The sequence below is a fragment of the Eutrigla gurnardus genome, assembly GCF_963514095.1.
Source record: "Eutrigla gurnardus genome assembly, chromosome: 8".
NCBI lineage: Eukaryota > Metazoa > Chordata > Actinopteri > Perciformes > Triglidae > Eutrigla > Eutrigla gurnardus.
Genome location: NC_139922.1, coordinates 22,754,320 through 22,776,354, shown reverse-complemented (window position 1 = coordinate 22,776,354; position 22,035 = coordinate 22,754,320). Strand labels below are relative to the sequence as shown.

Sequence of the window (22,035 nt, the reverse complement as noted above, 5' to 3'; positions counted from 1 at the left end):
ACATAAGAATAAACACACACACACACACACGAAAACACAAGGGTGTCATTTGATGCTGTTTAAGTGATTGTTAAAACAATGGCAGGGCTGGTAATTTCAATAGTCCATCATTTATTTCTCAAATATGCCATGTATGCATACGTTTGTATGTGGATAACAGTAAGGGGGGGAGAACAAGAGATGAATAAACATACATTGTAAACATTTTCAAAACAGATTCTAGATGAAACAAGAGGGTAAAGATTGTGACGATCAGAAGAACAATGGGAGCGGAACCTGCACCTGCAGGCGTCACAAAGTGCCATGAATTCAGAGTGAAGTGGAGTGTGGTTTGGGGGGAAGACACCATGTAGAATATACTTTCATTGTTCAATATGTGCATCGGACTGTGAGCATTCAAATGTGCAGTGTATGCCATGTTAGTGCTTTGAAAGACAAAGGGACATCTATGTACTATCTAACAACTGCAGTATGCATGTAAGCGCTAAATCGTCAGCACAGAACATTCATTAACTGCTGCCTCCGTCACATCTGAAGTACACATTGACTACAAGCTAAAAGGAGATGGGGGTTTTATTCTTCACATTTTACTGGATGGATCAGTTTGCATAGGTTTGTGATGGCTACAGTGTCCTGTTGTTTTTGTGTTTTTTTTTTTTTGCTGCTGCAGTGTCGGAAACCACAGGGAAAATAGGTCTCAGGGCCTGGAACTGGAAACTCTAAAAACAGTTACAAATCGCAATATAGGCAGTCAATATGACACAGCTTTCAAACTGTGCCTTGGCAAGGGGCTGCTGAGGAAGAGACCTTAGTTTGGCTTCCGTCATAACGAAGTCAAAACATGTCACAGATTTTTAGATTCGCTGTGATTTGCACTTGCCGGGAATATCGTTATTTCGTGAATAAATGCTTAGAAATCATCAAAATCAAAGATTCTCCTTCAGAATTTGATTGAGAATCACTTTTCTCTTCAGTATCAAAAAATCATACATTTTTTTCCAGTACATTTCAAACAGGAACTGCGAATAGCTAATTTGGCAAACTTTTAATGGTGCCAATTAACCAAAATACAAGCTTAAAAAACGAAACAAAAACAAAACACACATCTAACTACTTCAACGACTCCAACATTATACGCCTTGTTTAGTTTGTCTTAAGTAAGAATATTAACTGGTGTTAAAAAAAATCTCTTAATGTGTACTTTTAATATTCTTTTCTCTGTATGATGAGAAAATCCCATCAATGTGTTTCTAATAGTGTCAGACTTCTTCCTGCTTTAAACCTTTATATCCTTTTGCGTCAACGTATTATGTGAATCCATTACAGTATTGTACTTGTGCATAAAAACGTTTCTTTTTATGGCTTAAACTTGTGTAAATAATCATCTTGGTGAACATGCACACACCAATTATTATACACATTATGTATGTTACAGTGGACAATAATATTATGTACCAACAATATGTTCACTGTGACAGTAAACACGGTTATAAGCAGCTTTCATCTCTATGTTAAGTCTATTCACAGAACATGTATCGTACATGTGACACTTTAGGGATGTTTACAGCTAACTAAAATACACATCTAATATTCAAATAGGATATATATATAAAAAGTAGCAGATGTGTTTGAATAACCCCTGATATTTGAATGCAACTGGACAACGGGTGTGTGGTACGTCGACAGGAAAGATAAGGTTTGAGTACCTGAACTAAAACTGAGAATATAGCCTCTAGAAGTCAGAGCTTTGTATCCTGCAGCAGCAACAGCATGGTCTCTCTCTCTCACACACACACACACACACGCGCGCACACACGCACTCACACACACGCATTCACACACACTCACAAACACACACAGTGACTGGTTAAGTCAGTAACATGTGGACTATTATTGTCATAATTAGAGCATATCAAGATGTCAACATTAACAGTAAGTAAACTCTAAAATGTTCTTAATATTGTGTCCTGTGGACAAATTTCACAATCGCATTTGGACAACGACACAGTTACAGTGAGCGTCTGGATGTCACAAAGACACAAAGAGTAGATGTAGAGAAGTAAAGTGAATCCTATGGGAGAGGAGGAGATTTTCCACACTGAGCACCTCCTCCTGTGTCAATAAATGCTGGGACAGTCAGTGTAATTCCTGTCAAAGTATCCACCTGTGTACAGCCAGTCCTCGGCTCCTGTATGAGGGTTTGTTCCCAACTGAAACCACCTGGAGAGACATTAAACATGCAGGACCTGTTTTTAATTACAGGGTTAGGGAGAAATATTACACAACATGAGCAGAAGTTGAGTACTTTCACGATAATAGTATACTTTCAGCTGGGAAAGTGTGAGAAAAAGCTGCTGCACAGTCAAGTTACACTGTTCTTAATATTGAGGCGCTGCAGCCTTAAATTAATCTGACAGCATCCAATTCAGACCAGACCAGAAAAGTAACTCAGGTCTAATTCTGCCATGTTTAAGTTGACATCACATTCATGTAACGAGGTGCCCGTCTGAGAAAACACTTTGAAACTAGTATCAAACACACACCTGGTGGACCAGTCCTCTTCATCCACGGAGCGTTCTCTGCGTGACGTCCGTTGTTTCTCCTCTAAACGTTCTTTCTCTGAACTTGATAAGTCTATAAAAACACAAAATATGAATGTAGAAGTCATTGCAGAATATCATGCGTGTGTGTGAAAGGAACGGTGTGTTCCCAGCATGTTTACATGACGTCGGTGTTACCTATGTCTCCATTCTCCATGGCTTTGATGTCGGGCCTCAGGCGGCAGTCCGTTGGTGCCATTAGTCTCTCCATGCCGGGCTCCAATTCGTTTAGTGTCATGGCAAAGCTGGTGAAATTATACATCTGCACGGAAGGAAACAAGAGGATATTTATTCATTCTTTTTATTTATTTATTCTTCATTCATATGAGTGACTTTGCATGCTGTTAAATCAACTAATCCAAAGAATCTTAATATCTTGGCTACTTGTGTGACAAAATCCTAAATTATAACAGTTTATAAATCTTACAGATGTAAAAACTTGTCCAGATCAGTGTTTTAGCAACTTTTACTACCAAGTAAAATTCAAATCAATACCAAGTCTTCATTTAAAAGGGCAGTTCTCTCAGATTGTGAGGGATTTTGTTCGTGGTCAATATTAAAAAGATTCATATTTAAAACAAAATTCTGATAGCTTTAATGGTTTAGCATATTTTCTGTGTGTCTTAAGTGTGTGTGTGATATTGACCAGGGCTGAGTCAGCAGGCCGCGGTGTTATCCTCCACAGTAAGGCACTTCCTGGTATCACAGTCACAGTCTCTTGAACTTCTGGCATCTCATCTGCCTCCTCAGCTTCACAACTATGTTCCTACACGAGCACACACACACACACACACACACACACAGATAAAAAACATTATCGGATGTGGACCAACCAGCTGAAGCCGACAGCACGTACAGTTCATGTGCAAACAGGTGATTCACAGAACTACAGTTGCCACAAATTCAACACGTCTCTCAAGCAACAATGCATGTCATTGCAAGACATTATGGATTAGTGCTGGCAATGATCTAATCATACACTACACTTTGAGCATAACTCGAACTAGACAACAGCAGTAGCACATTACAGATATCAATACACTTGTACCTTACCTTCTACTAATGCCACTGCATGTTATTGTGAAAGGAAAAGATACCATTTGAGAGAAGATTTTAGAGTGATGAGTAACAGATTATGTCACGTTGTAAGACAGATAAAACACGTCAAAGACACACACGTGAGAACAAACTCTAAGCAGCATTTCATCTCAGTGGAGGATCAGATGTCAGTCATGAGCACGACTCACCTGTTTAAGCTTTTTTGAGTCTCCGCCCATCTTCTTGTCTGACTTCTTGAATGCGTCGTAAACCTTTGGGTCCACGCTGTACATGCACTCTGTCCACTTTCCATAGATCACGCGCCGCTTCTTCTTACTGGTTCAACAGCAAAACAAATATATATTAAATTCAGTACAAAATAACATAAAAGAAGAAAAAAGAATCACATCCACTTGCTATTAACAGTGTTGTGAACGTGGCCTTACCTTTTGTCTTGGATATAACCTTCGACTTTGTGCAGCTCTTTCCCAAACATGCCACAGGGTTTGAAGCTCAACACACACTTGTCTCCAGTGCTGCTCAAAAATAAATATGTCAATCAATAATCAATAATCCGACCAGTTTAAAAATCATACAGGTAAGAATTTCTCACTATACCTGTGGTTGACTATCTCCACCGTGCCATATTGCTCAATCCAGAGTTTTCCCAGGATGATATTATGCACACAGCACATTGGGTTTGTCCATGTGTATGCTTCTTTATGTCTGTAAGAAATTTCCAGAATCTTAAAGGAATAGTTTGATATTTTGGGAAATTCACATTTTCCCTTTTCTTGCCGAGAATAACATGAGAAAATTGATGACAGTGTTATCAATCTTCTCATGAAAAGCTCAGCAAGAAAGCAAATAAACATGCTTCCAAAGTCGCCCTAATGCTTTAAAAGGTACAATAAGAAGCCACATTGTTGGTATGATTACTTGGAGTCATGGAGCCGCTTGCATTTTCACATTTTGATACAAAATTTTGTTTATCTACAGTTTGTATTTAAATATCAGAGTGAGCTCTTGAAGTACTACTTTACTCAGATGAGGACCTAACACTTGTTCTATTTTTAGCTCTTACTTTATCGGCAATGATACGTTGTGGTTTCTTTGTTTCCTTCTTTTGACAAATGTACTTATTGTAAGTCGCTTTGGACAAACGCGTCTGCTAAATGACCTAAATGTAAATGTAAATGAGCAAACAAGAACAACTTTTTAGCACTATCACAATAAAGTTAATCAAATAAAAAATAAAAATAAAATACTCACTTCAGTAGCTCCAGCGTCATGGTGCCTTTGGGCTCGGCCTCCACACTTTTGCCCCAGAACTTGAGTTTCGGGTAAATGGAGCCGTGAAACTCGAACTCGTGTTTCAAAGACTCAGCATGGAAGGCACTGACGGGAGGGTGGTGGCTCACCTGCTCCGAGATCAATCTGTATCCCTCGTCCTCTCTTTGAAAAAAACATGTGAAAATGCACATAAATACATAAAAATAACTTGGGTGTCTGCCTATCATGCAATTTAAGCTTCTATATGTTTTTGTCAGCAGTCTTCTCTCTTACCTTATGAGTTCATATGTCTCCCCCAGTAAAGGATTAAAAGGCTTTCCAGTCCTTTCCCATTGAGATGCTACAGCCGAAACAGCAAACGCAGCCACGACCTGTCACATGATAAAGTATGTTATAGAAAAACTGCGGGCTATGGACTGTTGGTCAGAAAAAGCAAGCTCTTCTCCCCTGGTTTGTAGGAAACAATATGGGAAATTCTCAAAATGTTAACACTGTAATTACTCAAAAAAAAATGGTGGTTAGCTGCAGCCTTAGATCAGAGTACCATCTGCTACATACATTTGTCCATATATGTTTTTTTTTATAATGTAGACAGAAAATAAATGTTTAGAGGAATAGAATGAAGAAAAATCAGAGTAATCCGTTTTCTGTACCTGCATGCGGTCCATTGAGTCTGACAAACTACAGGCTTTGTGGATGAGGTGAGTGTGCTCCATGTACTCAGAGATTCTCTGGAGGAAGCTCAGCGGCTCGTTAAACACAACTGGCATCGCTATTTTGGACAGCTCCTGCAAGAGATCAAAGAACAGACTAGATGAATAAGATGGTGAGCTTTATATCCGATCAGATTCAAAGTGTGACACTGTTGTAGAGAATAGCTTACTCGAAGAACTGCATCATATGATCTTTCATGCTACAAATAAACTCTGCTTTTTAACGTGTTAATATTCATTGTTTTCTGATTTTCATTGAAGCCATTTTGATTCTTTCGGATGGGTGCAAAACAAGCATGTATAGCCAGCTGAGCAGAGAGAAAAGCAAAGAGTTCAGACATGACCAATGATGAAAGATAAAGCATGCAAGTATTCAAATACCATTTTAAAAAAAGCCCCACGTGTCACACAAGACCCAGAATCTGATAACAGCGTGTTTATGGCAAATCTGATTGAAATTCAGACTAAAATTGAAGGCAGGTAGGACTCACCATCCCGATGCATTTCTTCAGTATACTCCAGACACTGAAGTTGTTCCTGGAGATCATTTCAGCAGGAAGGGTTTTCCTGGTGCACATTTGGATCAAATAAGATTAAAAAGATGGACGAGAGACAGAACTTTTGACAGCGTATCTGTTAACAGCATGCAGACTACAATCACAGAAGATTACGTGCTGCATCAAAACCCAGGCTATTGCTTCAGTAGCTCCAAATTAGCTAACCAACAACAACAAAAATGTGGTTTGCACTCGGCTCGTCTGCTTCCACGTGTGAGTGCATGCACCAAAAACCCCTCTGGCCCCTCACCCACACACAGATGTGCTCATGTGGGAACATGCACACGGACATGCATACCAAACTTGTGCATGCTTCCTCACCTGCGCTCCCACACTCCTCCATTCGCCTGTTTGGCGCCGCCGTCAGTCGCCGGCTTACTGTCAAACACCAGGGCATCTTTGAAGCTGACCTCACAGGAATCATCCGACTCCAGCCCTGGTGGAGGCAGTAAAGTTAGGCAAAAAAAACAATAACACGCAGGTATATTTGACTATATCAGACATGTGTTTATGCGTCCCACCTGTCTCAGCGTCGTAAAACTCCTCCTCGCTGTTCATACTGAGCAGAGAAAGTAACTGTGCGCTACTCAGAAGTCATGTTTCCACCGTCGGCCTGTCCCTGCAGCCCAGCCTCGCTCCGAGCATCACAGACACCCGAAACACACCTGCAACGGCGCGGACTCGTTACACCAAGCAGTGCAGCCATATATGTTCTACAATATGCTATGAATTAAACGAAATGACAGCCTTTTAGCTAGCTGTCAATAGCTCTGCTCCCCCCCCCCCCTAAAAAGCTTCAGCTAGTTATGAGTTAGCTCTGACTAGCTTAGTTAGCTAGCTTTTAGCATCGCTGCCGCTAAGTTAAACCGTTAGCTGGAGGGAGGGCGGCAGGTGTTAGCTAACAACATCAACACAGACACCGACACGGAGATTCAAACACAGTACAGTAAATATACCTGTGAATTAAGGTCAAATTGACGCTCAAGTGACATAAACAATCGCCTGTGCCTCTGAAACAGGGCGGAAGTGGGCGGCAAGGGCACCCTGACTGACAGGCGCGGCAGCCAATCACAGCGCAGCGAAGGGCGGTCTAGAAATAGAAGCCAAAGAGCGGACGTGCAGTCCAGCCGCTGTTGTAAACTCCACACGGGAATAGAAAGGATGAATGGACGTGAATCATCATCATCGTGAATCATCAAATGAAGGGCTAATTAAATAATAATAATAATAATAATAATAATAATAATAATAATAATAATAATAATAATAATAAAAATAATAATAATAATAATAAAAATACAAATAATACAAATAAAAATAATAATAATAATAATGCATTATAAATAACGTGATAGATTAATGGGTTTTTAAGTACCAAAACAAAAATGAAATGTACAAAATTAGGACTTGCAAATGTGCAAATTCAAGGATCCCCCCCCCCCCCCCCCCCCAAACATGGAGATAATTGAATGTATTGTGACATTAAAATACTGCACTTTGAATGGAGCAGACAGTTCACTATTATTATTTTTTTTTTTGCGTTTTAAATAAATTAAAACCCTTACATTTATAGAATATCATGACACATTTCTTTGTCATTGTAAATAGGGAAAATTACTTGTTGTCTGAAATATACACGTAATATACATTTGTCCCTGACTTTCTAGTAAGGCAGCCTTTATTCAACAATGTATTTATATAATTACACAAAATTACTTTATTGATTACGAAAAATGTCGTTGATTTGTGATTAGATTAAGCATTTATGTTTGTTTGATCGGTCTGCATGTTGCAAACAGCAGCATGTTCGCGGATGAATAAGATGAAACTTAATACGGCCGGGAAAAACACAGGATGCTGCATGACGTGTCGCCTGTGATCCAACTATACGCAGCTCCGGTAATCCACAAGGTGGCAGCATTCTACTGCGAGACACCTAAAAATAACCCCAAATTGATAGATTTATGCATATGTAATGCATGTGTGTACATCTAAAACCTTAGGCATATTCGAATAACATGTCACATACATGAACATGTTGTCTCCAGGATCTGTTGACGTGCGGAAAGTTTCGTTTATGTTAATATTAGTAATATATATATATTTAATCAAGCTGATCGTGTAAATAAATGGTAATTTATTGTCGAGTTACCAAGAGGAGAAAGTGGAAACTGACGGCAACAACACCAGGTCAACGGCATCAAGTCAAGATTTACAGTAAGCCCGAAAACAAAGGTTTTCAAAATAAAAGCGTATATCTTCGCGTCGACGAGGAGATGGAAAGCAGGTCGGAATTACATGTTTTTAATCAGTTTAAGTAAATACATCTACTCAATTATTACTATTGTGACATTCTCTCTTTTAAGGGATGTTTGTTACAGTCGTTTGATGGAAAATACATCGTCTATCAATAAGTATTTAAAACACCTTCATCAAGGGTCAACGGAAGACCTTTATTTTGGAATTTCTTGGCCGTCAGCCATTAACAGGCTGCGTCACTCAGGCACAGTTGGTCACTTTTTGCCCTCCTTCTCAGCGCGCATTTTTGGCAAAGTTTTAGTCTTCGGGATGGAGAGCAAGCCATTGGATGTCTTCAGTGAGCTTTGAACTGCGGACTTTAAGCCTTTTTAACATATTTGTGGAAACATCATGATCACATTGAACTGAAAAAGGCTGCTGTTAGTTTGTTGCATCTGAGAAATAAGAAGAGAAAGAGAAGATGAACAGAGACGGAGACAAGAGCGCAAAGACTGCGCTCAGGAGCCAGAAACAACCCAGGCCCCCGCAGCAGGTTTCCATCCAGAAGAAGAAGAAAGATCCGGCTTCTAAAGATGCCCAACGTGGTTCTCTGCCCGGCCAAGGGGACTCTGGGAAGGGTGTGAAACCGACGGCACTGCAGGGAAAACGACCGGTGAAGGTGTCCACATGTGCCACAGTGGAGTGCCCCGGCGCACAGAGGAAACTGTCCGACGCCAGCAATGCTTCAGAGGACCTGAGCAAAGACTCCGGCTGCCTGTCGGGGAAACTCTCCTCCTCAGACAGCAGCTCAGAAATATCCGACTGCCCCTCGGAGGGCAACAATAAGCGCGACTCTCCGAGCAGCGACAACGATTTAAGCTGGATAGACGGCGGAGCTTATTTGAGCCAGGACAGCGAGGGGAGAGGCGACGGCAAACCGTGCGTAAAGGCACCGAGGGACACCTGCGCTCTGCAGCCGGACGCGGCCGGAGCCGGCCTCGGTTTGTTCAACGCTCCGGGGGCGCTCATGGATCTCATGATGGGGGAGACGACCGAAGATCTGGTCCGTGAGGTGGACGATTTGAGATCAGAGAACGAATACTTGAAAGTGAGTTTAAATTCAGTTTCAGTCCAAATTGTTGTTTTTTTTTATTGGGGATGGCTTCGATGTCCACATGTTGTGTGCGTTTGTTTGCGTGTCGCTTCTTTGTGAGATCTATTAGAGGCCCTTAGACTCAACGCCAGAGCCGATTTTCCAATTAGTGCAGCAGAAGTGAAGGGAAGGTGTCATGCGAGAATGAAAAGTCACAAGTGACACAAATGATCCCTGACATCTACAGGAGCGATAACAAAACTGGAAGACAAACAGAGACATTTTCATTTGCATAACTCAATAGGTACTTCCACGGTCGTCTGTGAGTTTGTTTAAGCGGTAATTCCGTGTATGTGGAGTTGTTTTACGCCGAGAAGCATCTTTAGATGTTGTTTGTATTTTAAAGTGGACTAGAAATGTTTATTATATCACTTAAGTGTGTATTTTGTAGTAAGACAAGTGAATTAGCAGTTTCCAGTGGTAAAGTTTATTTAAATATTCTGTTTTGTGGGACTTAGAAAAGACAAAATCCCAAAGGAAATACAAAAAAAGAAAAATCTAGGAAAAGAAAGCAGTTTATTACAACGTGGTGTAGAATATCAATAAATACATATAACGATAGAATAAATAAAGTGTCTTAATAATTACTGGAAGGTGGCATCATAACCACCATAATTGGAAATGCATTTAAATATAGTTGATGTTTGACATCCGTCCCCCAATAAACATATAGAGTTAAAGGGATTACAGAACCAAACCATCCACCACAAAATGACCCAGAATTTTGTTGTTGTTTTTAAAAATCCTTTTCATTTACATGGTATATCATAGCAGTGTTAAAGTCTCTGGACTTTTACTTTGGTAGCTTTAGTTAGCTTCAGATAGTCATAGATCACATTGTATTTAGTTTCTTGTCACAAAATAATGTTTATATAAATTCATTACACAAAAGCATAAATAAAAGCTGCTGTGTTTCTGTGCCGTTTGTTCCAGGATGAGGTGGAGGAGCTTCGCTGTGAGATGCTGGAAATGCGCGACATGTTCCAGGAGGAGGAGGTGTACCAGCTCCAGGAGCTGCGGCTTCAGGTGGAGCAGGCCAACAAGACCTGTCGCATCCTGCAGTACCGCCTCCGGAAGGCCGAGCGCCGCAGCATCCGGGTGGCTCAGACGGGTCAGGTGGACGGGGAGCTGGTCCGGAGCTTGGAGCACGACATCAGGGTCAGAGAATCGTCACGGTTACTCCTCATGCTTTGTCATCACACAGCCTCGTTAAAACTCACTTTCACCCGCAAACAAACCGTAAATTCCTGCCAAATTGGCTTTTTTCACTGAGTCAGCGCTATTTTCAGTTTGCAACACCAAGCTTTTATTCCCACAAAGCTATTTCTCATTCCAGTGACTGGTTTGCTCGTATACGCACTGAAAGGCTGTAATGGTTTGACAGCAGCCTGACTCACCGCAGTTTGCTGCGCTGTAAAATACTTCCTGGTGTTTGTCAGCACATCAAAAAATCTCATTAGTTGGAAATGTCTTCATCATGCATCCTGTTTATAGTTTTGTCATACCGGGGTGTAATTACGTGGGTTGTTCTCCATCAGTAGGAAACATAAAAGCACTGTTTATCAGAATCACAGCAGGTCAATTGCTCTGTTGTTAGAAGAGGCTCTGAGGTGGCAGTCAGACTGGTTTCTTTGAGCCGAGGTGTGCGTGGCGGTGTAGGATTCCCAACGGCCTCACATTCTCATCCCCTCGCCCGCCCAACACACTCGTATGGTGAATTCCTGTCACAAGCATTTCCTTATAAAGTCTCTTTTACAACTCTGGGAATGAGGAATGAGGTGAAATCGGGGGCCAAAAGATTTCTTTTACAGCACTTTGTCTAATTGGAGCCAGAGCTCCAGAGCCTCCGTTTGAAGTCATTGTTCACATTTCTGCTTGGAAACATTTTCACACGAACACAAAGAGATGCAAAATCAGACACCAAATGACCACGAAGATGTAAAACAAGATCCAAATGTACCACCAAGAGACGCTTAACTACCATCAAGAGGAAAGAGACACAAAAAACGAAGATGTAAAACTACCACTAATTGATGGGAAAAAAATTGCAAAGAGATTCAAAAGTAATAGAAAGAAACCCAAAATGACAAGACAGAGACGCTCAACTACAACCAAGTGACGCAAAATGACCTCAAAGACACAAAACGGCAAAAAGGAGACTTAAAAGTTCTACAAGGAGATGGATATCTACCATCAAGAGAGACAATACGACTACAAAGAGACGCAAACCGGCGATCCCAGCTGACATTGAACAAAGACAGGGTTTACCAGCCAGCCTATCACAGGGCACAACCATCCAGGCTTGCAAAACGACCAATAGATGCAAAACTACAGACACACAGAACCAGAAAAAGCAAAATGACTAGACAGAGACACAAAGACCTCCAAGAACTACCACAAAGAGATGGAAAACAACAACTAAGACGCAAAATGACCACAAGAGAGGTCGTTAACCTGGTCTTATGTAGTAGGGATGGGGGAGGGCTCATGATCTGTCCATGATTGGTGATACACTAACCTGCATGTTGGCCTTTTTTTCCCAGGTTGCAAAGAGTGTGTCCCTGCGTCTGTACAACGAGCTGGCAGCGGTGCAGAAGAAAGATTCCCAGTTGGAGCGGGAAAACGAGACGCTGCGTGAAAAGACTCAGGAACTGGAAGTGGCCAAGCAGGTGTTACAGGCTGAGGTGGAGAAAGCCAGAGAGGTGTGATATTTAAGTACATTTTTACATTAGAGCCCCCTCTATAGTCACCCCCCCAATGTGTCATGTTACATGTAGTACTTCACTGTGCAGCATGGAGACGGAGAGTATAAATAGTTATTTATGGGCTGCGATATTGACCCTAAATCTTGACAGAATCATAAACGTCTGCCACCGAGCCTCCATCCCTCCGCTCAGGAATCCTCCCATGAATTTCTGCTGCTACACAGCTGCACCCATCCCGGCCAGTTGTCCCCCCCCCCCATCCCTCAGTCACCCTGATGTCAGATGACACATGACCCGGGTGCAGATCAACGATATGAGAGGAGGGCACGGCCGGCAGCTGCCCGGTGCCTCGGCAGGGTGAAGCAGTCCGGTATGCCGAAGTCTGAACTTCAGGCACAGCTGATGGAGAGAGATTACAAAAATAGACTTGCTTTCTCCCTTTCTGCTCCTATTAAGCTATAGGCTAAATCTGGATCAGCATGCATTATGGCATTCAAATTGGTATTTTGTGTGCTGACATACTGACCTACAATCACACGTGCTTTTATTAAAACTGGGGACGGGGTACCACACCCTGACGGTGACTGAACTTCCAGTCCACCTTTTCTTCTCGTGGCCCCCGCTGCCTCGATGCCTCCTGCGATAAAAGGCACTTCAGCAGTAAGTGTGTGGTTTAATCCAGGATTCGGCTGCTTTGGCATGCGCTCAGTCTGGCCCACTCATCTGAGGCAGCTGCTAGTCCCTTTGATCCCAGCAGGGAAATCCACTTACCTGATCTAGGGGCACAAAACACAGTCTAGATGGATGCGAAGCAGGATGAACATTGCAGAGACTCACGCTGCAACTGGAATGTCTGTGACCTTGTTTGTGGGGGGCTTGAATGGTCATTTAATACCGTCAGGTCACACGGCTCAAGATGTTTGAACAATGAAGACGCCGTCAAACTAAAACTGCACTTTTATTTTAAACGCAATTTGTGGCAATTTTTTTTCCAGTTCGAATCATTTTCTTTCCTACTTTTATCACATTTTAGGTCAAAGTCTATACAGGGAAACTGACCTTCAATTGAAAGCACAATGACCCGCCACTTCTAGCCTGTAGACGATGACTATAATTAACACGCTGACGCCCTCCATAGTGTCTAGGAACGGGACAATGCCGCCAGAAACAAGCTCACATTTCTGTCATGCTCAGACATAGAATAAACTCACTGATGTAGAGAAGAGAAAAAGGTTTTATCAAATTACAAACTGTACTGTTATTGCATCGTAGGTATCACAGGGGCATAATGAACCGATTCAATTTGATTTATTTAAAGGAATAGTTTAAAATTTTGGAAAAATATGAGTTTCCTTTCTTTCAAGGGAGTTAGATTGATACAACTCTCACGCCTGTCTGTTCCATATGATGCTAAATTTCACAGTTAGCTTAGCTTAGCATTAAGACTGAAAACAGGGGAAACAGCTAGCCTGGCTCTGTCCAAAGACAACAAAAATCTGCCTATCAGCGCCTCTAAAGAGTAGGTTAGGAGGTTCTATAAAACAGGTTCTATTGTTCGTATAAATTGTTAAAGAGAAAACATATAGACGATAAAGACGTCTTGCCAAGTCTTATTATTGTGACATCTAGAATAAGTCACATGACTTTTTAAAATGGCTCGCCAATGACAAGTTGCTCAGTTGGGTGTGTTTTTGTACATGCTGCACCCTTCATAAACTTCTTCTTCTTCTTCATATTCGTTTCCCTCAGAGCACTCTGAAGAAGAAAAGCATCCGATTAACAGCCAGCAGAGCTGAGAAGAGGCACTCTCAGCAGATGGAGGTTTGACATCTGCAACCATTAAAAATTGCATTTTGCAGCCTATTTGCACTCATCGTCGTCATCCGAATGATACTGACTGTTGTTTGTTTGCCCTAAAGGATGACAGCGCAGATCTCAGGTGCCAACTCCACTTTGCCAAAGAGGAATTAGCTCTCATGTGCAAGAAGCTCACCAAGTTGGTATCTGAGAGCGAGGGCATCCGCGAGGAGCTGGCCAAGTACCACTCGGCCTACGGCGACTTAGACGCCACCCAATCGCCTGAGGGCAAACAGAACTCCGCCCACGCCAGGGAAGCGGAGGTCAAAGTTCACCTGAGACTGGTGGAGGAGGAGGCCACGCTCCTGAGCCGGCGAATCGTCGAACTGGAGGTGGAGAACCGCGGACTGCGGGCAGAAATGAGCGACATGAGAGAGAAAATAGGAAGAGGAGGGGAAGAGGAAGACGAAGAGGAGAATCGGGACGTGTCGGGGGAGAACGAGCAGGGTCAAGACGAGAAAGCGGAGAAAGGTCAGAGTGATGCCGAGACATCCTCGCAGACTGATGGGACGATTGCCGCTTGTCACATCACTCGAGAGGGTCCCGTGGGGGGCGAGTGGGACCCTTCAGACATCGGCCACGAGAGCGATGAGAACAAGAAACCTGATCGAGGTCTCAATGGAATGACGTTGAATGACTATGAATCCCTTCTAGCTCTCAGAGATCATTCCTACATTTTGAGTTCAGCCACCCAGCTCCTGACGACGGCACCGAAAAATGGCCACTGCTCATCTACCTCATGCGTCATTACCTCTCCAACCGAGGTGGACTTGAATGGCCAGGCACAGAAGATGTGCTCCCCTTTGAACGGGGCTTTGGAGCTCCTACAGGCCATGTTGTCGGCCTTCATCGGGAGGGTGGATACGCTCCTGACGGGGGAAGATTTAGGCAAACTCTCCGTTCACGAGGACGGACGTGTTCGGGATTCCTGCACTTTCTCCTTTCTCTCAGGAGACTGTAAAGGCTCACCAAGTAAGCAGGAGTGTGTCGAAGACCTCCGTACCCCAGAGGTGAAGGAGAGAGAAAAACAAACCAGACAAGCAGCTTCCTTCCAATCAGACCTCATTCACAGCTGCAGGGACCCAAAAATGCGATTGTCCTTGCAGATTCTATGGATCCTCCATCAGTGGTGTCAAGTTAAAGGACCCGGGTTGGACGGGAAAGAGGTAAAAGTAAAGCTGTTGATACTTAAAATAGCAAATTGTGTCTGTTTTTATCAAATATATTTTTAAATACATGAAGACCTTTTTGATTCAGGGCAAAGACAAAACCATGTCCGTGCTGCGGGGGTTGTTGCAAGACCTCGGTGCAGAGCTTCGGGATGAGCGGATTGAATTTGACAGCGAGGCCAAGGCTGCGCAGGGCAAGGCAGCCGAGGTAAGCATGGCGTTTTACCCTTCAGGCATGTGTGGGGGCCGTGTGATGCAGCGGGAAGTCCTGCTGATGATCCGTCTGCCTGGCTACACGTCCTCCCGACGCTCAGTTCAACAGGCATCATGAAAAGACTCATGCCAGAGTATTTAGGCTAATCTCTCGTAGGGGCTGCAGCCAAACAGGACATGTTCAAATCTGCTGCATGAAAACCCTCATGATTCTCTGCATTGTCCAGAAATGGTGCACAGATATCATGCTACAAAAAAAACCCAAGAGCTCCTTGATTATGTTTTCTAGCTGCTTGGTGAAATGAAAAAGAAAAGGCAACTGAACTGCTGCGTGTCCTTTGCACAGCGTGACTCAAGGTCTGCTTTGAAAGCCCGGATTTATTTCTTTAATGGTGTTTTTCCTCCTTATTCCACTGGCTAGACTGTAATCCCTCCTTTCCTCTAAAGCACATTTAATATGCGGAAGCGCCAGCGAATAAGGACCGTTTTTTTTTTTCACTGTAATTGGAGTCAAATTTTATGGTTATGGTTTTAATGTCAACACACAACATTTTAATCCTAATGCCAACTCTGCCTTGATGAAGTGAAGGCTTAGTTGTAAACAAGGGAAGCTTACCATCCATCTGATGTGACATAAACACACGGATAATGTTTAGCATGTTTACCGTGTTACCTGTATTCATTTAGTCACTTAGCATGAAACACAATGTAAAGCTGAGGCTGATGGGAATGTCTTTAGTTTAATGTGGTCATAATAAAACCATTGAACAAATTGAAATATTGACCTGATGATAGAAAACTCAGAAGATCATCAAAGTTGACCATTTAAGTTTGTAGAATTATTGAGATATTTCAGTCAACACTGATAAAACTAACATTATTTATAAGCTCAGTAACCATTATATGTGCTTTTCTCCCTTCAGTTTGTCGTCAGTGGTGTCTTTCATGATGAAGTTGACAGGTGAGTGTGTGTGTGTCAGATCTTGTCCATCACGTCCCTAAAGTCACTGAGGTCATAGTTCATGCATCACCGGCTCTTTTCACAGGATGTGCAGCTCAGTGTTGAAAAGACTGAGGCGACAGTTTTCTCTGAATGGCTGCAAGGGGAAGAACTGGTGCAATCTGAGCCAGGAGTCTGCCCAGCTGGACCGAGAGGACCCCGCTAAGACGTGGGACCATCTAATCATGCCGCTTAGCTTCCCTGATCTCAACTTTGAGCAGATGTCCATGGAGAGGAGCCACACCGCCCCGGAGAAGTCCGCCTTCCGCATCTACTTCAGCCCGCCGTCGGCTCGGAGAGTCCAGCTGGCTCAGCTGAAGCAAAGCCCCGTCGCAGACAGAGAGTCTGTGGACTCTGGCTCGCCGTGGTGCACGCCGCCGACCTCTTTCTCGCCGTTCTGCCTGGGCTCGGCCGCCAACCTCAGCGACGACGTGAAGGAAATGACGGCCAGCTGGAGGCAGACGGTTCAGGCTGGTTCACAGGAGAGGAGAGGGAGGCCGCAGCAGCGGTGGGTGGACGTGGCCTGTTCGGGCACTCAGACCCACATGAAGCCACAGATGGTGAGTGTTGGTCTGCAGACCGATGGCTCAGTCGGTGTGAGAAGCAGTCCATCCCGGGTCCTGAGCACCTCCCTGGTCTCGGCCCGCTCTCACCACATCTCCACCTCACTGGACGGGGTACCGAGCAGAGTCGAGAGGTCCAGAACCTCCACCTCCTCCCCTAAGCTGTACCGGAGACACTCCGCATCCGGTGCATCCTCTCCCCCCTCCTCCGCCAATTTGAGTTCCCCTTCCTCGTCTTCATCCACGTCCAGAGATCGAACCCTGTGGAACCTGAACCACCAGAGTCACACCGGCCTCGCGTGGACTCGACAAAGCAGTCACAGAGCGAGCGCGGGCCAGAACCACAGCTCTCTGAGCGGCGCCAAGCCTCCGAGCAAACCTGCAGGTGCCAACCGCTACGGGATGGTCACAGAGTTCCTGCGCAGGGTGAGCGGCCGGGCGGAGAAACCGGTGCCGGGGCAAAAGACCAAGAACGGTCTGAAGAACCTGGAGCGCGTTCCAACGAGGCCTCCGGCCGCTCCGCTGCAACGGAACGACAGCGTGACGAGGATCGTCAACCAGAGGTTCATGAAGCAGAGGGAGGAGGCCGGTCTGGCCCAGAGAGAGGAGAAGAGGAGCGGCCTGAACTACGGGCTCCGACACAGCTCGGGTACCGTTACAGCAGAGGTGAGTGTAACAAACTATATATGCCATATATATTACAGTCTAATATCTGATAAAACATATCTGTTTTACTGATTAACCATATATTTAGAAAAGTGGATAACTTAGAAGAAGCTCATAATAATCCCTTTTCACATATTTCCATTTCTATATTTGATCTTGACAGAAAACTAATATGAGCACACAGTTAATATCAAGCAAGACTTCCTGGATTCTGTTTTTTGTCTCTTCACCTGCTGCACCAAAGAGCACCTGTCGGATTAGCCATCAGAGCCATGCAGTGTTTCTTTCTCCCACTGTGAACTTCTTAAGAAAAGATAGTTTTATAATAGAAAATAACCGTTAGCTGCAGACCTACTGACCTAAGTAAAGCATTAGTGAGTGTTCCTGTCTCATCTCAGTCTTTCTCTTTCTCTGACCAGGATGGAAACTACGACTGCAGCTCCAGCAGCACCTTGACCTTCTGCTTCGCCCGCCCGTCTCGCTCCGCCCAGAGACAAACCTCCAACCCGAGCAAACTCCACCGAAGCAGATACTCGCCTCCAGCGAGCGCGGCTGCAGACTCCAGCTGTGAGTGACCGGGCAGAGAAACCGGCAGCTAATACTGACACTTCAGGACGGCTGACAGCAGCCGGGGCAATGGGGAAGGGAATTTAATATGTAGTCTTCAGATGTAAACCCTGCTTTACTGCAGGATGGTTGAACTGGGAGAACTGGTAGAATGTATGTGGGATGTTTAGGCTGCATAGCTCAGCGCTTGATGTGTTTCCTTTTGGTGCAATTTATAGCACTCATCTCCTTAAAAATAAGGGAATAAAGTGGATTTGAATTACAAGAAGCTGCATTAAGCTACAAACTTTATGTAAAACTGGTTTTGCACTCATTATATTGTAAACTGCAAATTAACTTTATATTATCTGTGTAGTATTTCGTAGAGAATAACCTTGTTTAATTGAATAAACATCTAAGATGTGAATAACAGGATGTATTGTGATTTGTTTTCGTTATCTTCGTTATGTCTTGGCTCCGGTCACACCTCGTCCTGTTTTGTAAAGCTGCAGAAACGTGTTTACTCTGCAGTAATCAGCCTCCACAGGAGGGGGAGGGGTTACGTCACACGCTCAAAAAAGAAAGAGTAACGTCTAAGTAGTTAATAAGATAAGGTTTCCTCGTCTGTCAGGCACATTATCTCTCTCTCTCTCGCTCTCTCTCTGCGAGAGTGTGAATCTGGACTTTCACTGTCGCTGGAAACCTGCAGCCGGCGTTCTGTTTTGTGGTTTATATGCTGGGATATTAAATATCGATTCATGGTGTGCGCTGGAAGCTCAGATTTTCGTGGAGCAGATGAGCTGAAATACTTTGTCTCCTCTCGGTAGAGGCTGGCAGCTGACCGGCTGTGGTCAAGGACGGAGTCACACAATCACATAGTGTCACGTTTCTGCTCAACACACGTGTTCATCCTCTACTGTTACACATGGCAACACACACACACACACACACACACACACACACACACACACACACACACACACACACACACACACACACACACACACACACACACACACAAACACACACTTTTCTCTTGAGACTCTCTTTTTTGTAGGAAAGTTTCTCCTGAAAGTTTCTATTTTTGGGGGGAAAGTCAGTCTTTTTTTTGGTAAAGTTTCTCTTTTTTGGTAAAGTTTCTCTTTTTTTGGTAAACTTTCTCATGAAAGTTTCTCCTTTTTTTGGGAAAATCTTTTTTTCCAAGAACAAAGCACTGTACTTGGTAGTCGAGTCCTTTGTTTTTATGGCACTTTCTACTTTTACTCTACACAACATTCCAGATTCCAGTAAATAATAATATGGAAATAATAATATTAAAATAATAATATCTTAATTTTACTCCAAGTATTTTACTAAAATTATAAAATATATTATTTACTGGAATCTGTAATGTTGTGTAGAGTAAAAGTAGAAAGTGGCATGAAAACAAAGGACTCAAGTACCCCTAATGTGTACTCAAGTACTGTCAATGTCAATGAATGCAGAACAGAGTACTTTATACTCCTTCTGAATCGATACTTCTTCTGACACGTTGCAGTACCGCATCTCACCCGATGGGGCGCTATAGCCGCAGCTCTGATCTTTCCGTTAGTTGCGTTCCTTCTTTAGCTCCTTTTTGTTGATCTCAAATGAAAACAATGCCGGAAGTGCTTCTCTGGCGTTTCGGATGATGGAGTCTGTTTTCTTGAGGTTTGAGTCCTTTGACTTCGAGGCTGATGGTCGCTTTCTGAACGGTCTGAAGGACTTGAACAAGTGTCACAGCAGCCAGGAGGAACCCGACCTGCTGGACCTGAAACTATTCTTTTATAACAGGTATGTTGACAGCTGTCAATGGAACTAAGTACATTTACTCAAGCACTGTACTTGAGTACACATTAGTAATCATTTTTACTCCACTGCATTCATTTGACAGATTCAGCTACTTTACAATGTAAGATATTTGCACACAAATAGTTTATTTAATATAATGCCTTGTCATAAATTACACAACCCACAATATAAATAACTTAACAACTATTGCACAGATAAAAAACAAGCTAATTATTTTTACTATTTGACATAATCGACTATTTCACAGTTGAACACAGGTGATATAATCCGATTTACCTGTTCTCCTCGTTTGCTTTCATGTCTGGTAATCCTCTCAGCAAGACTCTGGAGATTCTGGTTCTTTACCAGCTAAAAAAAAAAAGGTGAAAGTTAGCATTTGTAGAAGTTAATCCACATCATCTTAGCCAACTCCTGACAAACTACGAGCTAACTACCAGCAACTTCCAGCAGATGACGCCAGCAGGGCAACCAACCAATCAAAAAGCTCAGTTTCAGGCATGTTGTTGTTTACTTACTCTCCCAGTTACTTGATGTTGCTGTTTTGGGACTATCCAACCTTATATTATATAATAATGATGTATCCGTAGTAACCGAACGTTTTCAAGTCAAGCATTAATCCATATTTATTTACATTTAGAAATAACCTAAATACCACTAAAACCACACGTATTTTGGCTGCCAGCAGGTGGCGCTCTGCCTCACTTGACCAAAACGACCCAGTGCCCTTCTGGTAGCTTGTCAATGTCCCACTGGCATTATTCACATAATGATATCAAACGTGTATTTGTTTAATTTTTATTTCTAATCCAAATAAAGTCCTCAAATACGGCGAATTAACAGGAACAATATTTGCCTCTGAAGTGTAGCGGAGTATAAGTTTAAATTAGCAGAACATGGGGAGAAAAATTAAGTAAAGTAAAAGTACCTCAAATTGTAAATACACTGCATTTAATGAGATATTTTCCACACAGTGATCTTAACTTGATGTTACGATGCAGAAAAATGAAGCCTTATCTGTGGTTGCCAGGTTTGTGGAGCCCATCGACCGGACCAGCTACAAACAGTGGAGCTCTGTTTCTCCTCGGGTGACTTCAGTAGACTGTGGTGTTGAGTTGCCGGACCGGAGGACACTTTCAGACTCTCAAACCAGTAAGAGCCGGATAGCAGGAACGTCCGAAGAGATGGACGCGAAGCAGCTTTCCTTTGCGGAGGTGATGCTACTGGTTCAGGAGGGAAAGGAAGTGCCTGGAGCAACAAAACTGGACATAAAACCAACCAACCAACGTCCCACTCCTTCTCAGATGGAGAGGAGACTGAAACCCTGGGAAATGTCAGGACTTCCCAAGTGATCTGTCACTCTCAATAGCAACTGTTGTATAAAACTGTTGAATATTTTCTTAATGAAGAATTTCCATCCATGACATTTTATTATAACTAGGACTGAGGTTGGAACAGTAAAGCAGGAACAAACTCTGAAACTTCAGGACGATCGGTTCAAGGAATAGAGAGAATGTAAATAAACTAATAAATTACTATCTGTTAAAGGTCCTGCTGTTACTTCTACAGTTTACAACAGCCCAATAATGTCAGTAAACATGAAGTGTCTCCCAAATCCCCCCAAAAACAAAGCACTAAAACTCAAATGTGTAGTAAGTATAAAGTCTGGAAGTACTCCACAGACCACAAATTGGGAAAGATGTTATAAATGGACCAACCAGCAATGTTTGGAGTAAATTGTGCAGCATTACGGCAGCATTGTGGAAAACAACGTTGACCTCTTGTGGTAGAATAGAGGTGCTGTCAGTTTTAACATGAATAGAAAAAAGAAGAAGCAGTAGTTATGCAGCTCAGATTTTATTTCCATCAGCTGATGTAGCACCACTTTCTAATTATC

At 43.0% G+C, this 22,035-nt stretch overlaps 3 protein-coding genes across 3 annotated transcripts; 2 read left to right on the top strand and 1 right to left on the bottom strand.

Annotated features, from left to right (window-relative positions):
- Window positions 1-74: 74 nt before the first annotated feature.
- LOC311016950 (oxysterol-binding protein-related protein 2-like) lies at window positions 75-7,250 on the bottom strand. Its single transcript, XM_084014999.1, has 14 exons — window positions 7,158-7,250; window positions 6,723-6,866; window positions 6,523-6,637; window positions 6,136-6,211; window positions 5,585-5,719; window positions 5,205-5,302; window positions 4,911-5,093; window positions 4,257-4,364; window positions 4,085-4,174; window positions 3,848-3,974; window positions 3,247-3,366; window positions 2,739-2,862; window positions 2,544-2,634; window positions 75-2,220 (listed from the first exon to the last, which is right to left on the bottom strand). Exons 2-14 carry the CDS (start codon window positions 6,757-6,759, stop codon window positions 2,118-2,120), a joined length of 1,407 nt encoding a protein of 468 aa, XP_083871125.1. The 5' UTR covers window positions 6,760-6,866; window positions 7,158-7,250; the 3' UTR covers window positions 75-2,117.
- A 1,480-nt stretch (window positions 7,251-8,730) lies between these two features.
- Window positions 8,731-18,693, top strand: LOC311016941 (uncharacterized protein). The gene is made up of 9 exons (XM_084014979.1): window positions 8,731-9,547; window positions 10,526-10,750; window positions 12,136-12,294; window positions 14,047-14,118; window positions 14,217-15,320; window positions 15,412-15,531; window positions 16,460-16,497; window positions 16,583-17,765; window positions 18,185-18,693. The coding sequence occupies exons 1-9, from the start codon at window positions 8,921-8,923 to the stop codon at window positions 18,338-18,340; spliced, it is 3,684 nt and encodes a 1,227-aa protein (XP_083871105.1). The 5' UTR covers window positions 8,731-8,920; the 3' UTR covers window positions 18,341-18,693.
- Window positions 18,694-19,956: 1,263 nt separating this feature from the next.
- Window positions 19,957-21,802, top strand: LOC311016970 (uncharacterized protein). The gene is made up of 2 exons (XM_084015026.1): window positions 19,957-20,123; window positions 21,169-21,802. The coding sequence occupies exons 1-2, from the start codon at window positions 19,978-19,980 to the stop codon at window positions 21,488-21,490; spliced, it is 468 nt and encodes a 155-aa protein (XP_083871152.1). The 5' UTR covers window positions 19,957-19,977; the 3' UTR covers window positions 21,491-21,802.
- Window positions 21,803-22,035: the final 233 nt, after the last annotated feature.

Coding starts and splice junctions, on each gene's coding strand:
- LOC311016950 (XM_084014999.1), bottom strand. CDS start 6,759: ATGAACAGCGAGGAGGAGTTTTACGACGCTGAGACAG. Junction 5,303..5,584: donor ACTCAATGGACCGCATGCAG/GTACAGAAAACG, acceptor ATCATGTGACAG/GTCGTGGCTGCGTTTGCTGT. Junction 4,365..4,910: donor ATGACGCTGGAGCTACTGAA/GTGAGTATTTTA, acceptor AATTTCTTACAG/ACATAAAGAAGCATACACAT.
- LOC311016941 (XM_084014979.1), top strand. CDS start 8,921: ATGAACAGAGACGGAGACAAGAGCGCAAAGACTGCGCTCAGGAGCCAG. Junction 9,548..10,525: donor CAGAGAACGAATACTTGAAA/GTGAGTTTAAAT, acceptor CGTTTGTTCCAG/GATGAGGTGGAGGAGCTTCG. Junction 14,119..14,216: donor GGCACTCTCAGCAGATGGAG/GTTTGACATCTG, acceptor TTTGCCCTAAAG/GATGACAGCGCAGATCTCAG.
- LOC311016970 (XM_084015026.1), top strand. CDS start 19,978: ATGATGGAGTCTGTTTTCTTGAGGTTTGAGTCCTTTGACTTCGAGGCT. Junction 20,124..21,168: donor AAACTATTCTTTTATAACAG/GTATGTTGACAG, acceptor TGTGGTTGCCAG/GTTTGTGGAGCCCATCGACC.